The sequence below is a fragment of the Perissodus microlepis genome, chromosome 19 (genome assembly GCF_051167445.1).
Source record: "Perissodus microlepis isolate ML-2025 ecotype Zambia chromosome 19, ASM5116744v1, whole genome shotgun sequence".
In the NCBI taxonomy this organism is placed as follows: Eukaryota; Metazoa; Chordata; class Actinopteri; order Cichliformes; family Cichlidae; genus Perissodus; species Perissodus microlepis.
The window spans coordinates 26,603,497-26,618,467 of record NC_140479.1 but is presented as its reverse complement, the minus strand read 5'-3'; the positions used below and the strand labels follow the sequence as shown (position 1 = coordinate 26,618,467).

The following is a 14,971-nucleotide window of genomic DNA, read 5'->3' as shown; positions in this document are numbered from 1 at the left end:
GTAACAATCCAGCTCACAAAACCTTAAATACATGTGGACGAATCACCGGATACACACAGCTCGTGTTGCATGCCCACGTGATGTTTCGATGCACATTTAAGGCTGCCAGCTTCGCACAGATCCACAGAAGTCCTAGTATGAAACAAGTATGTGCAAATCTTTGCTTGTGGGTCATATCGTAATGGCAGATTTAGTGCAGAGACCTCTGTCAAATGTACTCTGAGTTTGGCTCGTAGCTGGTAACTAGCTGTCTGGGCTGGGTAAACTTATCGCAAAGTGGAGAGATGGAGAGAGGCATCGGAGGATTGCACCAGCAGAACTTTATTCCTGGATGCGCTAAACACAGTTTGCAGATGAATGCTAACATTTCGCTCATAACTGGGCCGGTTAGACTCTTTTGGCTGCAGTAGCTCCAACTATAAACATACTTTTTACTTTAAACTTCGTGCTGCAGATGTAACTCGCACTCACTTGTGCACAGAGAGGCCGTCTCTGTTTTCCCCACAACATTCAACCTGTGGCACGGAATACATTACCATCAGGCTACCTTCTTAAAGCAGGCTATCCCTGTAACATGCAAATTTTTCTTACTTTTATTTTTTCCGCCCAAAACTTGAGGGAGCCACAGCTGAGGAGCCACATGTGGCTGCCGACCTCCATCCTAAATCAAATTACTGGTTTTCACAGAAACACGAACAGATGTCAATGGCCCAGAATTCAAGGCAGAACTGATACACCCACCGCAAGCATTACGTATTCAAAGTCAGTTTTTTGAGGCTATAAAAGAGAAGTCAGACAGATCAGTAAGCATTACCACCAAAAGTGCAGTCATGGATAATCCACAGAGAAGGCCAAACAAGAACAATGACGCACCGTCCAATGATATATTTAGGCAAGGTACGAGTTTCTTCCACAGTGACTCGTTTAACCATCACTTTTTCTCCTCTTTTCCTTCTATTTCATCTTTTTTTTTCCAGGTAGTTTCCTGAAGTCAGTGTTGCCTATTTTAGTGGAAGAACATTAGTTGAAATCATTCTTAAATATTTGCTAAACCTGTGTGTTTTTGTAGGATGCTTGCATATGAAGTTGTATTTGTATGAGGTCAGATAAACCTAAATATAGCAAATAAGATGTGTTTTCTAATGTAGCTGGTTTGTGGCTTGACCGCAAACTCATTGCAGCTGTGAGGATATACAGTTCACTTGTTCAAGCATGCCTACAAAGCAGAAGAAGCTAAGAAGGAAAATGTAAGTCAATTGTGTTTTCTGCCAAACGTTGAAACATTACAATATTTTTATGTTTATTTACTAAAGGTGGATCAACAAAGTACCCAATGATTATATCGTTCCTGGGATTGCTGAACACTGTGCTGTTGATAACGGCTGTTGTTATTGGAGTTAACTGTGAGTGTGAAAATTCACATGAAGTTTCGTTTCCCACTTTTTTTAATTTGGAAACTTACTGATAAACTGCTGATAACACACTTTCACTATAAGATTTTAGAGTAATCATGTTAACACAAGCAGTAACACATCTTTTAAATAGAAAATGTTCTAGTTTGTTGATTAAAAAACTATTTTAGTTCCTTCTAAACAAAACTGTGTCAAGATTATTTTCCAGTATTTTGAAATGTGACTCAACTATTGATATTTTGACACAAACATTTTCAGGTGCCAAAGTCAAAGAGGACTTCTTGCACATTTCCAACCCAGCAGTAACACAGCTCTTCAGTGAGCTCGACTATCTCCGAAGCAACCACAGCGATGTGATCGAAGCTGAAGAGGAGGCCAAGAAGGCGTTAGAAAGCGCGATCAACAACCACAAAGAAGTAAAGGTGAAAATTGAGCAGCTGAAGACCGTCAATGATGGTTATCAGAAACAGATGCAAGCACTGCAAATGGAGAAGGCAAACCTGAAGTCCAATGTATCAACTTTAGGTGAGAAAATTTTATCCTTATTTATGTTTTCCTGAAATGTGTTAACTGGAAAAGACGATAACTCTTTGTTTCTCTCAGAGGGATCTTGTGGCGGATGCCTCCCTGGTTGGGCTCTTTTCAACTCGTCCTGCTATTTCTTCTCCTACACCGAGTCCTCTACTGTTAAAAAGAACTGGCATCAGAGCAGAGAGGACTGTGTTAGTCGTGGATCTGACCTGGTTGTGATCGATAACCAGGAAGAGCAGGTGGGTTTAAAACAAACAAGGATGACTGTAAAAAAATAAGTCAGATAGACAGAAAGTCTACATGCCTAAGAGACCACAGAGAGTGATTAACATGGATTTAAATTCTGCTAATCACAGAGCTGATTATAAAGTTCATATCGAGTATGTTTATCTTCATTTAGATGTTATTACCCAAGAACCAGCTGTTCTTTCTGGGTCACCTTTTAACAGAATAGACATCCAAAACTCAAACTCCAAGCAGTCAACAAATAAATTTAAAGAGAAATATATGTTATTAAAAAATCAAGTAAACAATTAGCAAAAAACAGCAAACAGTCATGTCAACATGCTATAATCTGCTTACTGTTAATAAACATAAGGTCCAGGTGATGGAAAAATTAAAAAGATGTTATGTAGTTTAGTTTAGTTTATTTATTTATATAGCACATTTAATTACAACAGTGGTGTTGACCAAAGTGCTGTACAAACATACAAATTACACAATAAAATAACAAAAATATCAATTAACATCAATGCCAAATAAAAAATAGCAAATAACAAATAAATAAGTAAATAACTCTCATGCAGTATTAAAAGCCAATGAGTAGAGATGTGTTTTAGGATAGCATTTAAAAAGATTGAGGGTAGGAGCCTGTCTGATGTGGAGAGGCAAATTTAGGCAATTTAGGCGCTGAAACCTCTCGAGAACATGGTGACTGTATAGAAAAGATTGCAGCTGAAAAAATACATTCTTTTCTAAAATTATTGACAGAAAGGGAAGCTTTGAAAGAGGCCTGAAGTTTGCAAGAACAGAGGAATCGAGATTAGTTTCTTTAATCACAGGCTGCACAACAGCATGTTTAAAGCAGGCTGGCACAACACCTCGGTTAAGACTGCTATTAAAAATCGCTAAAATGTCAGAACTGACCACCTTGAGAATCTTTTTTAAGAAATGTGTTGGAACAACATCATTTGGACAAGATGATGTCTTTATGTCATTACAAAGTTTTTCCACCTGATCAAATCACACAGGCTCGAACTGCTCAAAAACAGTAGAGCAGGTGAATGTAATGTAGCCACAAACTGGCACTGTACAAGTCAAGGTCGTGCCCTGAAAATGAGTTAATTTCTATAATGGTTGTTATAATTAGGTCATTCGAAAACTTTCTTTTAGGTGTTAACTGATTCTTTTTTTCTTTTTCTTTTTCTCTTTAGAAATATGTGAGTAACACAATCCAAAATATGAAAACCAGTAATAGTAAGTGGGAGAATGGATTCTGGATTGGACTCACTGACATGGAGAACGAGGGGAACTGGACATGGATTAATAATGTCACAGAGGTGCAACAAAGGTGAGAACAGCACCAATCATTTCTTCATACTTTTATGTTAAATAGATGAATTTTATTATATATATTATCAACCAAAAGTTTTAGACCATGTCATGGTGCTGGGTTGGTGACCCAGCGTTTTGTGTTTGTTATTCTCTTATTATGGTTATTATCTGATGATTTGATGTTTGATTATGTATTCTAGTTGAGAGGTTTTCTTCCTGTGCCTCCTTTGCTGTGTGCCTAGTTATCTGTCAGTGTGCTCCATCTGTGCTCTGTGTCATGTCCTTATGTCTGTGTCGGTAGTTCAGTCTGTGGGTTCCGGTTTTACTTTTAGGGTCTGTGTCTCTTGTCTCGTCATGTTAATTAGGATCAGCTGTGCCTCCTGTTTGCCATTCCTTGTTCCCTCTGTGTGTGTACTTATAGTGTGAGGTTGCCTTTGCTTGTTGTCGGTCCGTCTGCGTTAGTTGCCGTTTCTCAGCATCTCTCTGCTCAACATTCTCCGTGTCATCCCTGCCTGTCTCGCCCCATGTTCCCGTGCCTTTTGTCTCCTCATGCTTCCAGGTATCCCAGTGTTTAACGTTTTGTGTTTCAGTTTGGGTTTGTATGAGGTTAGTTTTCCCAGTTTAGGTTTTGGAGCCCCCCGTTCCTTTTTTCCTGTTTTTGTCACTTTGCCATCACTGTGAATAAACGCTCACTCGCATCACAGCCTTTGCCTGCATTTTGGGTCCTTCCTTCACAAACACCACATGACTGCCGTAGCAGCCATGACAGTCCACCCCAATTTTTCCATTTTTTTATTGAAAATTATACAGTTTCATGTGTCATTGCACTCTGAAATGAAAGCATAGTATAAATAAGCAATTGGACTTCAAAATCATTTTTTACTTTTGACTCAAAGTAGCCATCTTTGGCGGATATAACAGCTGAACACACCTGTGGCATTCTTTCTACAATAGAACTCAAAATTCTTCAGAAAGTTCTTCCCATGTCTCTTACAGTTTCCATGAATGTGTGGCACTTGTAGATTTCTTTGCTTTCACTCTTCTGTTCAGTTCATCCCAAACTACCTCCATGGGGTTTAAGTGTAGAGGCTGTGCTGGCCACTCCCTGTTTTCAAGCTTACCATCTTGTTCTTTTTTCGCCTCTGTCAGTGCGCCCCAGGGTGGCTGTGGCTATGTAATGAAATGTAGCTTGCCATCACCAGTGTGTGAATGTGTGTGTGAATGGGTGGATGACTGGATGTGTAAAGCACTTTGGGGTCCTTAGGGACTAGTAAAGCGCTATACAAATACAGGCCATTTTTTCCTCAGGTAATTTTGGCATAGCTGGAATTATGTATTGGTCATTATCTTGCTGTAGGATGAACCCCTGACCAACTAGGAGCATACCAGAGGGTATGGCATGGCGCTGCAGAATGCTGTGGTAGCCATTTTGGTTCAGGGTGCCTCTCAATCTGTACAATTCATTGACCCTGGATCCAGCAAAACAGCCCCGGACCGTCACACTTCCTCCTCCATGTTTGACAGTTGATTCCACACACCTGAACCATCCTTTCACCTACTCCACGCCATTCAAAGATCCTTTGTGATGAACTAAAGATTTATACCAGACTTCAGTAGTCCAACGGCGGTGTTTCATGGCCCAGGAAAACCTCTTTGTCTTATTCTGACGTCTAAGCAATGGCTTTCTTGCAGCAACTCGTCCTGTCAAACCTGCAGCTCGAAGTCTTCTCTTCACAGCTGAAACTGAGACTTGCTTACTACGACCACTATTAAGATGTGCTAGAAGCTGTTGTCCTGTGAGCTGCCTATCACACAAGCTGTTAACTCTGAGAAACATGTCCTCTGATTCAGTTGTGGCTTTGAGTCTGCCAGACCTCTTCCTGTCAGAGTTTGCTCCAGTTTCTTGCCTTTTGATGGTGAAGCAAACTGTACTCACTGACACCTTGACTTTCTTTGCAGTTTCTCTTTGGGAAAGACCTACATTTTTAAATGTTATGATGAGCTGTCTCTCTTCCATTGTTAATTGCCTTTTTCTTGCCATTTTTGTAGCAACGCACTACTTTCACCAGTACAGTAATGTTCAACTGATGCTCACAGGGTAATGATACCACAGTGTGATCCAGAAGTGGTTGTAAGTAATCCAGAAAAGTTGGAACACCTGTAGGAATTAGTAGCACCAGCTTTCAAGGCTTCATCAACCTCTGTTTTGGGTTCCCGGATAAAGGCCTTTCTGTATAATTCTAAAATGTACATTGGGTAACCTTACCTTTTTTTTTTTTTTTTATCTCTGACAGTTCACCTGATGTGAACCTTTGTACCAATCCAAGCTATTCATTGGACTTGAATGACTTGAATTGCAATAAATAACTGAAAATATTGGGTGTTTTAAAACTTTTGACCGGTAGTGTGTGGTTTGAAGTTAACGATACATGATGCAATTTTCTTAGGTACTGGATGGATGGAGAACCAAACAACGGCGGAGATTTTGGAGAACATTGTGGGGTTGCAGTTCACTCCGCCTTTAATCCCTGGAAGACCCGCTATGATGGAAATTGTGACTTGAAGCAGTTGCACTGGATGTGTGAAATGTAAATAAGAAAAAGTCTTTTCACTCCTGATATGATGCTAAAAAAGCATTTTTAACAAGAAATATTTTATCAGTTTTTGGGTTATTTTTCATATTCAGAGTCTACAACAGTACAACAGTACAGTTAACATTCTAATTACTTTAGAGGTCTGTGTGAAAATTATTTGTTATTAAAAGAAATTCCACTAAACCTAAAGCCAGCCTGGTTAGTATCAAGAAAAAAACTATTATAATAATAATTAACATTATTTTGGAAATAAAAGCATATAGAGTAAATGCTATGCACTAGACAAGTTGACATTAAACTGTAACACGTATACCGTATGTTTTTTATGTGGATCTACTTTTTTTGCTATGGTAATTGTTTGATATGCTTGTTCTTGTGTCTTTTAATCGTGTATTTCTGTTATTTTTCTAAATAAATAAGGACAAATGTGGAAGCATAAATATGGATGGTTAGGTTCATTGGAATTTGTAGGCAGCACAGAAAACATCTGTGAACTAAATCTGATTTTGCTAAAAAACTTGGCAAGTTGCTCTAAAGTCATGGCAAAGGCAAAAAAGAGAGACTATTATTAAATGAATGTGATACAATCAATCTACACCCTTCACAAGTTTCCAGTCCATAACTGACATAAAGAGAGAAACAACCCTTCACACTCTGCAGATCTAAACCAGAGTACCTGCAGAACAGGGACCGCTGCACTGTGCTGTACCCAAAGTGGACTATGTATGATCATTGTATTTTATTATAATTATACAGCACAGAAGAAGGATCCTTGCACCATGAAAATGGCCTAGGCTGTGCTTACTTGATTTTGTCAAAACTAGGCTACACATTTTTACATGAACATAATGTACTAACCAGTGTTGAACGTGGCCTTCATTTCTTTTGGAAAAGTGAGGATATTTACTACATCTTATCTGTAGAAAGTAGATTTCGTTTATGCAAAGATATTTTGACTTCTTCCTTTAAAAAATTCTAACTAAAATTTAACTAAAAGGAATTTATCACTCAGCTCAGCAGTCAAGGTCACTAGAACTCTTGCACTATGTCACCATAAACTTCCTGTTTCCATGAAGATTCATCCCATTTTCTGTATGTCACACTTAAAATCTTTCAAGTGCAGCTGACTGTTAAATCTTAAAAAGCGCAGAGCACTGAGTTTACAGAAGAAGTTTCAAGGCACACAAATAGCCTTTAAATCTAATCATGTATGATAATTATTTTAAATGACTGATCATTGATTATGCAGCACTATAGAATTGACTAGACTTGGGCACATTCCTTGATTTCTTATAGAAAGTCAGCATATTACGATCTTGTGTATCATCGAATTAAAGGTTACACCAGAGATTACTTTACTTTTATTTTTGATTCACTTTTGTCACTGATAAAAGTTTGAACTGGAATTCAGTGATTAAGAATTAATCAGCAGTGAGTTGTGTCGACACAGCAAAGTGTCTTGCCAGATATGCATGTGACTGATATCAACTACTGGTTGTAATTTTAATGGTGGATTTGTTTCACTCTTTTGTCAAGAAGATGTGTGCGCCATCCTCCTTACCTCTTTTTAAAGCCATTGTTGAAAATTTATGGCAGTTACATAAGAACACAGTTAAAATCCATCTAATAACATTCATATATTTGACGGTCTGAGGTGTAACCTGGAGCGGTCCTCAGCATGAAAAGGGTGGAATGCCCACTCCTGGTCAGGAACAAGTCGAAGATCCTCGTCACCTCCAAAGCCCACCAGAGGAGCCTCTGCTTCACAACAGCAGCTGTTATTTTTAATTTTTAATATAATCGTCCTGTTTCAAATTAAACATTTTATATGGAGATATTACACTCTGACTTTTCTTCACCCTATACTTTATTCTGCTCATTAAAATGTTAATATTGTCTTAAACAGTGATGATTAAATTTTTTTATACTATAAAATAAAGCTATTATCTCTATATGAATACATATTAGAATCATGAAGACAGCTGTGCTGTGCAACCGATTGAAAGCAGAAAATATAATGCTAGGTGGTTGTTGTCAGTGTGCCCTCACTCAATGATCTTGTTCCGTATTTAATGATGCGTTTGGCACCAAACTCAGGATGTTGATCCAACCGTCAGTAAAAGTGTTTTCACTTGCTCCCAGCAGAGGGCAGTGCTTTCCTCTGTTCTCTTGACTATGATGCTTTAATGCAGACCTTCCCAAAGTGTGGGTTAGACCCAAACCTTTGGTCTCAGATATCCTTAAAAACCTTTCAGTGGATCAGAAATCCCAGTTTGCAATTAATACAATACAAAATATTACACAGAGTGCACTATGCTGGTCATAGGATGTTCAAGATGGGCTATACGCCTTCCAACAATTGCTCACACTGCACAGCAAATACACCGGACAATTACATCCACGCTCTTTGGTTCTGTCCACCAGTTCAGAAATTTTGGCGTGAGATATGTGAAGACTTATCAAAGTGTCTGAAATGTAACATTCCAGCCTCCCCTTTAGTATGCTTGCTGGGCAACTTGGATGAGGTCACTGCAGAAATAAACACAGCCCACGTTGTTTTTACGGCCCTATGCATTGCCAAGAAAATGGTCCTCATTAACTGGAAAAATAAAAATAATCTTAATTCTAACCAATATAAAAACCATCTAATAGATCACATTAGTCTTGATACAACCTCTGCCATCACATTTGATCAATCCCTTTGGGCTCCTTTGATCGGCTTCATCACCTAGTGGGGGTGGGGGGGTCATGGTTTGGTCCTGCCTTCGCTATTGTGGTTGATATGGGGGTAGGGACGGCCTTAGGGCATCTGGGGAGTCTCTAGGGACGTTTCCCTAGAGGGCCTAACCTGGGGGATGTGGCCATGACCTGGTTAGGAGCTCTGGGGGCTCTTAGATGGTGTTTTCCTTGTGGCTGCGTACAGCGGAGATGGGGGAGGGTCTGTGCTGGCGGACGTTGGTTACTGGCCTGGTAGCCTGGCTGCCCCTGGGAGGGTCTGGGACGGGCGTGGAGGCTTGGGGGTCTGGGGGTGCTCCGCCCCCCGGTCTGGGGTGCTGGCCGGGCCTTGGGGGCTTGGGTCCTGGCTGTTGTGTCGCCGGAGCTGTGGGCGGGTGGGTGCAGGGGGGCTCAGCCCCAGTGCAGGGGACCTCTGGTGCATCGGCCCAACTAGGGGGCTCTCTAACTGGTGGGGAGGTTGTTATATCTTTGCAGGTGGTCTCCTCACCACAGGAGCTCACTCTGCAGGTGGGGGGAGAGATATAGGAGAGGGGGAGAATGAACTCAGCCTGGGTGTCTATTGTCTTGTGTAGTTTGGGAGATGATTGGATGATGGGGTGGGTGCAGTTTTCTCTGGGGTGGAGTCAGGTGGGCTGCCCCGGACTCTGTGGGGCTGGGCGGTGCTGCTGCTGCGGGCCCCGGTCCGGATGGGCCTGGGCCCCCTTGCCCTGGTGGGTTCCAGAGTGTGGGGGTGCCTACTGGGGTCAGCGGGGGAGCTGGCCCCAGGGAGGGGCCGCTTGCCCCTCCCTTTCTTCCCTCCCCATCCTCAGCTGCCTCCCTATTCCCGCTCTACCACACCCACCCACACACGCAGGGCTTGGGGTGCAGGTATGTCACCAGGGTGCAGGGGAGGCACTCCCCCTCTGTCCCCTTCTGGCCGCCTGTGCCTCAATTTTATTCTGCAACCTAGACATCCACATTACTCACATAACACATACATATAGGGCCTTGGGGGTGGGCACGTTTTACAGCATCCAGAGGATGGTCGTTGTACTCCAACCCACCTCTGGCGCTGGTGCCCTACCCTCAATTTTAAATGCATTTAGACACTGAGGGTTTTCGGGAGGAGCCGTGCTGCTCTCTGAGAGGAAGCAAGTACCATGCTCTCCTGAGTTTTAAATGCACTTTAGAACAGCACACAGCAACACTACATATGAGCGGGCATAGGGAGGTTTGAGGTCTTCACTCACCCCGGTTCTGTTAGCCGTCAGGGCTGGGGGGCTGGGAGGAGGTGCTGGCCGTCAGACTGGGGTCTGAGATGCGGGGCCTCCCTGCTACTGCAGATAAGGAGGTGGTCCGCTTGCCTCCACCCCAGAGAGAAGGGTTACATCTCCTGGGTCTAGGTGCAGCTTGCCCCTATGGGGGCGGGGGTACCTGGACCTGGGATATAGAGTATGTTTGGGGAGTGTGACTGTCTGTGCAGTGTCTATTTGTGTCTGTCTACACGTTGGGTGAGTGCCGAGTATTTGGTTGTGTATATGGGGGTGGGAATGCACGTTTGTGTCCGCGTGCGCCTGTTCGTCTGTGTCTATATGTCAGGTTGGGTCTTAGACTAAACCTCTCTGGGTACATCTCAGGCCCTCTAAAGTACGGAGGCCTATCTCCCCTCACCACACTCCCTGCCAGTGGCTGATGCCCTCAGACGTTGGTGTGTTGGTGGTCCTTGTCGTCTGGGGCTGGGCGCTCATGTATGTACCGGCTCACTCCTGGTGGCCGATTGGCGGGGCCGGGCGCCTGTGGCCCGGCTGGGCCCCTTCCGGGGGGTGGGATGCCCTCAGGCCTCTGGGCCTGAAGCTCGGTCCTCTCTGGCACAGCTGGCTGCCGGCAGAGCCCGCGGGCACGCCACTGCAACCCCCTCTGGCCTCTGCTCCGTAGCTGCGGGGTGACCTCTCGTTTGGGGCTCTACTCAGCACACAGGTGTACACACGGGTGTTCACAGACGCGGACTACACCTTTCTTGGCTGCTGCCTCAAAGCACATTGTGCGCTGTCTATCTTGCGTGCTGCACAATATCGTTTAATATTTAGTATCTACTGTTATCTACTGCTAGCTAGTTTATTGTGATGGTGCTGTTTTTATTATGTTGCTCTTTTTTTTGTTTGCTTTGTCTTCTGTTTTTTTTTTCTCCATACAGGTGATCCAGGTGTTTTGTTTGTTTTTCTTTCTTTCTTCCCCCCTTTATCACCATCTCTTCTCCCTCTCTTTCTTTCATTCTTTCTCCCTGTCCTATCCCCCAGTCATGTCTGTCCCGTTTGTAGCAACCGAAAATAAAATAAATTCATAATTATAATAAAGGTCAATCAAATGGACCAATATGGCAAGGCCATGATGATCCACTTGGTAAAATAAATCTTTCTTGGCATCTTTCTTGGCCCTAAGACAACAATTCTGATGGCTAAAGATCCAAACGGGACACACACACAAAAAAAAAAAAAAGTGTGGGGCCCGCCCCCTAGGGGGGGCGCAGAGCCATTGCAGGGGGGCGCGGAATGAAAAGGGGGTGGGGGACAAAACGCTTGGACACTGCTAGCACGGGGTGCCCACAGAAACGCAAAGCAGGAGATGAAGCATCGCTGAATATGTTTCCAAACCAACTTCATTCTAAGCCAAAGACTAGAAAATATGATGAAGCATATCTTTCCTTTGGCTTCACCTGCACAAGTGCCAAGGTAGGTCTCCCCTGCAGAATTGGTTTTCCCTGCATTGGTATCAGGGGCTGGGCTCTTCAAATCACAGACAAACAGTATCCCACAGTTGTTTATATTTTTAAGCCCATTTTGCACAGAGAGGTATTTTTTGAAAAATGTATTGATAGCAATGTTGAATATTATTACACAGGAAAAAAACAACTACACGTAAAATAATCACACCGTGAGGCCTCTGCCTTTGTAAATGGAGGGACAGTAACTGCGTGTGTATGTAGGCGTGTAAAACCTGCAGATAGTCAGATTAACAGTATTTTGACTCTATCTGCCATTCTGCAATTCATCTCATGTAAACAATAACGTGGCGCACAGCGTGACGTGAAAAAAGGCACATACCTTTGATGTTGCGTGACGAACTCTGTATTCCTCGTCCACACATAAACGCAAAAAAGGAGTTTAAAAAAATCTCCGTTTTCGGTGATTCGAAACGCTGTTTACGTGTGAACAAAACAGCTGCGTTCTCAAAAATACCCGTGTAGGTGTGGACATAGCGTAAAAGAGTTAGTAGTGTATTTTATTACTACCTGTCATTTATTGCAGATTACTTGTATTCAGGGGCGGATCTAGAGAAATTTTCTTAGGGTGGCATGAGGGTGGCAAAGAAATCAAATGGGGTGGCAAAGCCCTTTTTTTCATACACATACGCAGGTGGTTACATATGGTTAAAATGATTCAAATGCACTAAGTATACACGTTTTTCATATAAATAAAGTCTATAACTTAATTATTGTCTGTAGCCCACATAATTCAACACTTTAGTTACGTAAAACATGTGAGTTTTGATGCTATGTACTGTATAGCCTGTATGATAAATAAATATGTAGCCCAATAAACTATAAAATCCAGAAAGATACACAACATGGGACGGTTCATTTACAAACGTAAGTCTAACTTAAGTTTTACACTGTTTTTTTGTCAGAAAACAGTCACATTGTTAGATGCTTAAATTACACAAAATGTCAGAAATCTGCACTGTCATGAACAAAAATTTAAACCTAATTTTTTCATGATTTGTTGGATTAACCCACTGAGGTCTGAAATACAACTGGCCATTTTTGAATCCTTTTGAGTTTACGTTTGTATTTCACCCTCAAATTGTTTAATTTTATTTTTTTCCCCTTGCCTTGTTTGGTATCTTTTCAGCTCAACTGAATTTAGTTGTTTTGACTGACATACTGCATTAGTATTACTGATCTGAAATCACACAAATAACTTAAAATCCTAGTAGTATTTTTTTACTGTAAAAAAACCACACAGACATGTTGAGTAAATTTTTATAACTTGAAATGCAAATAGAAAATGTGCATTTTGTAAACATATACAACTATTTATCTAAAAATGCAGCCAATACACCTGCCGTTTTTTTCATTTTGTATAAGAATTTAAAAATATTACTAAAACTAAAATGAGAGAACAATCAGGTGTCACAATAAGATGCCCCACAAATGATGTGTGCCAGTAAAAAACAAGTTTGTCCACCAAAAGACAGGAGAACAGCACAGGGATAAACCTGCAGGCCTGACAACAGGAGGTGTATCACTCCGCTGGTTTTCTACTTAGTGACAGTGTTTACATTGCAAATGTGCCTTTGTGACATTCATTAGTGCCCTCACTGACACACAAAACAAAACAACAACTACACAACACACTAAGTATACACTCCACACTAAACGTTACAAATCTCCCACATCTAAAAACTCTCTCTCTCTGTCTCACTGCCGTTACTGTCACCCCCAAAACTTTTCCCTCTTCCTGAACAACCAAATCCCACGTGTTGACTTTTTTAAAAATTGGTCGACATGGTACATTTTTCCACCGATAGGAAAGAGGTGGGTTTTTTTTTCCTTTCTTTACTGTTTTCGCGCTGTCCTTAGAAAACGCTTAAAGCACACACACAAAAACATCAACAGTATTTAGAAAAAAACATGGCTTATATATATTATCATAACTCTGGATTTACTGGCCTGTAATTAAAATTAAAAAACTTTGAAGTCTGAACTTCCAATATGGGCTGAAATAGAGACTCAGCGTGGCTGCAGCTTGTTGCTATGTCAGCTTACATCAGTCATGTGATTTGGAGGTGCAGCGTGTCCGTGGACCACGGAGGGTTAATAACACTCACCTTTCTTCCATTTCCAGAGTGTAACATCCAACCACCTGTGTAAAAAGCGAAATTCCCATGGTGTTATTCATATATATATATATATATATATATACATATATATATATATACACGTATATATATTAGGGGTGCAACGATACACAAAATTCACGGTTCGGTCACGGTTCTCAGGGCTCGCAAAATTTCAAAATCCCTGGTAGCCCTTCGGGCAGGGACTCTTCAGTTTTTGGTAGCCCAAAATAAATTTAAGTAGCCCAAATAAAAAAGAGAGCAATTTTTTGATTGATGTTTTGTTTCCTGTACAATATTACACTTTAATGTATAATATTGTAAAGGAAACAAAACATTAATCAAAAAATTGTTGAAAAACAAATTACAACATTGTATAAAAATTACAATCATCAACTCAAATACTTGGTTCTAATTGAACAGAAATTTCTATGAACTTGTAAGAACTGTGTAGGACATGAATCAGCCTGTGTCAGATCCTGAATTTGAAATTTCCACTGAAGTCACGGGAAAGAGGCAAGTGGAACCAAGATCGAGGCCATTTGCTTTTTGAAGTTTGCAAAGACTGCTAAATTTTGCCAGTGGTAGTTCACTCTTTGCACCATAGTACGCTGTTTTAAACTGATTTTCAGGTTTATTTTTAGTATGTTATTTGCAATTGGTGTTTGTTCTGGGAAAGATATTGCAGACTGAGCAATAATGCATTTCTTGCATTTCTCATGGGTTCTAATGGGAGCTTTTCTTAAAATGATTGGTCCCAGTAACAAAGGCGCTTGTCGACTCAGAAATCGAGGGAAAACCAACAACACACGCGGCAGAACATTATGTTATTTACACGGGTGCACATAAGTGGTCCGCATGTGCGCATTCGCTGTCAAAATAAAAGACGCGCACCAGATAAGAAGTTGCAAAGTCCATATAAAAGGCACTGTTTTTGTCTGCTAGAGTGGGATTTTCACGGCACATTCCGCACCACATCTCTGTGCGTTCATCATTTGTTTGAAGCCAGCTCACCTCCTGCAACCACTTTTCCGAGAATACGTGCTTCTTTTGTGGTTCGGACTCCTTCTGACATTTCTTTGGAGGTGGAGGAAAACCAAAGTAATTGCTTAAAGGAGCTTGCTTCTTCGACATCTTTAAGAGTTCTAAACAAATGTCTGTCCTCCTCCAGAAAATCTTATGTATGCAAACACGCGGTGCAACTTCTTATCTTGTGCGCGTTTTTTATTTTGACAGCGAATGCGCACCTGCAGACCACTTATGTGCAGC

The 14,971-nt window shown here is 41.5% G+C and overlaps 1 protein-coding gene across 1 annotated transcript; it reads left to right on the top strand.

The window, feature by feature from the left end:
- The first annotated feature begins 828 nt into the window (after positions 1-828).
- LOC146366178 (hepatic lectin-like) lies at positions 829-6,728 on the top strand. The gene is made up of 6 exons (XM_084915294.1): positions 829-897; positions 1,314-1,403; positions 1,671-1,937; positions 2,016-2,182; positions 3,377-3,513; positions 5,945-6,728. The coding sequence occupies exons 1-6, from the start codon at positions 831-833 to the stop codon at positions 6,087-6,089; spliced, it is 873 nt and encodes a 290-aa protein (XP_084771420.1). The 5' UTR covers positions 829-830; the 3' UTR covers positions 6,090-6,728.
- The last annotated feature ends 8,243 nt before the right edge of the window (positions 6,729-14,971 follow it).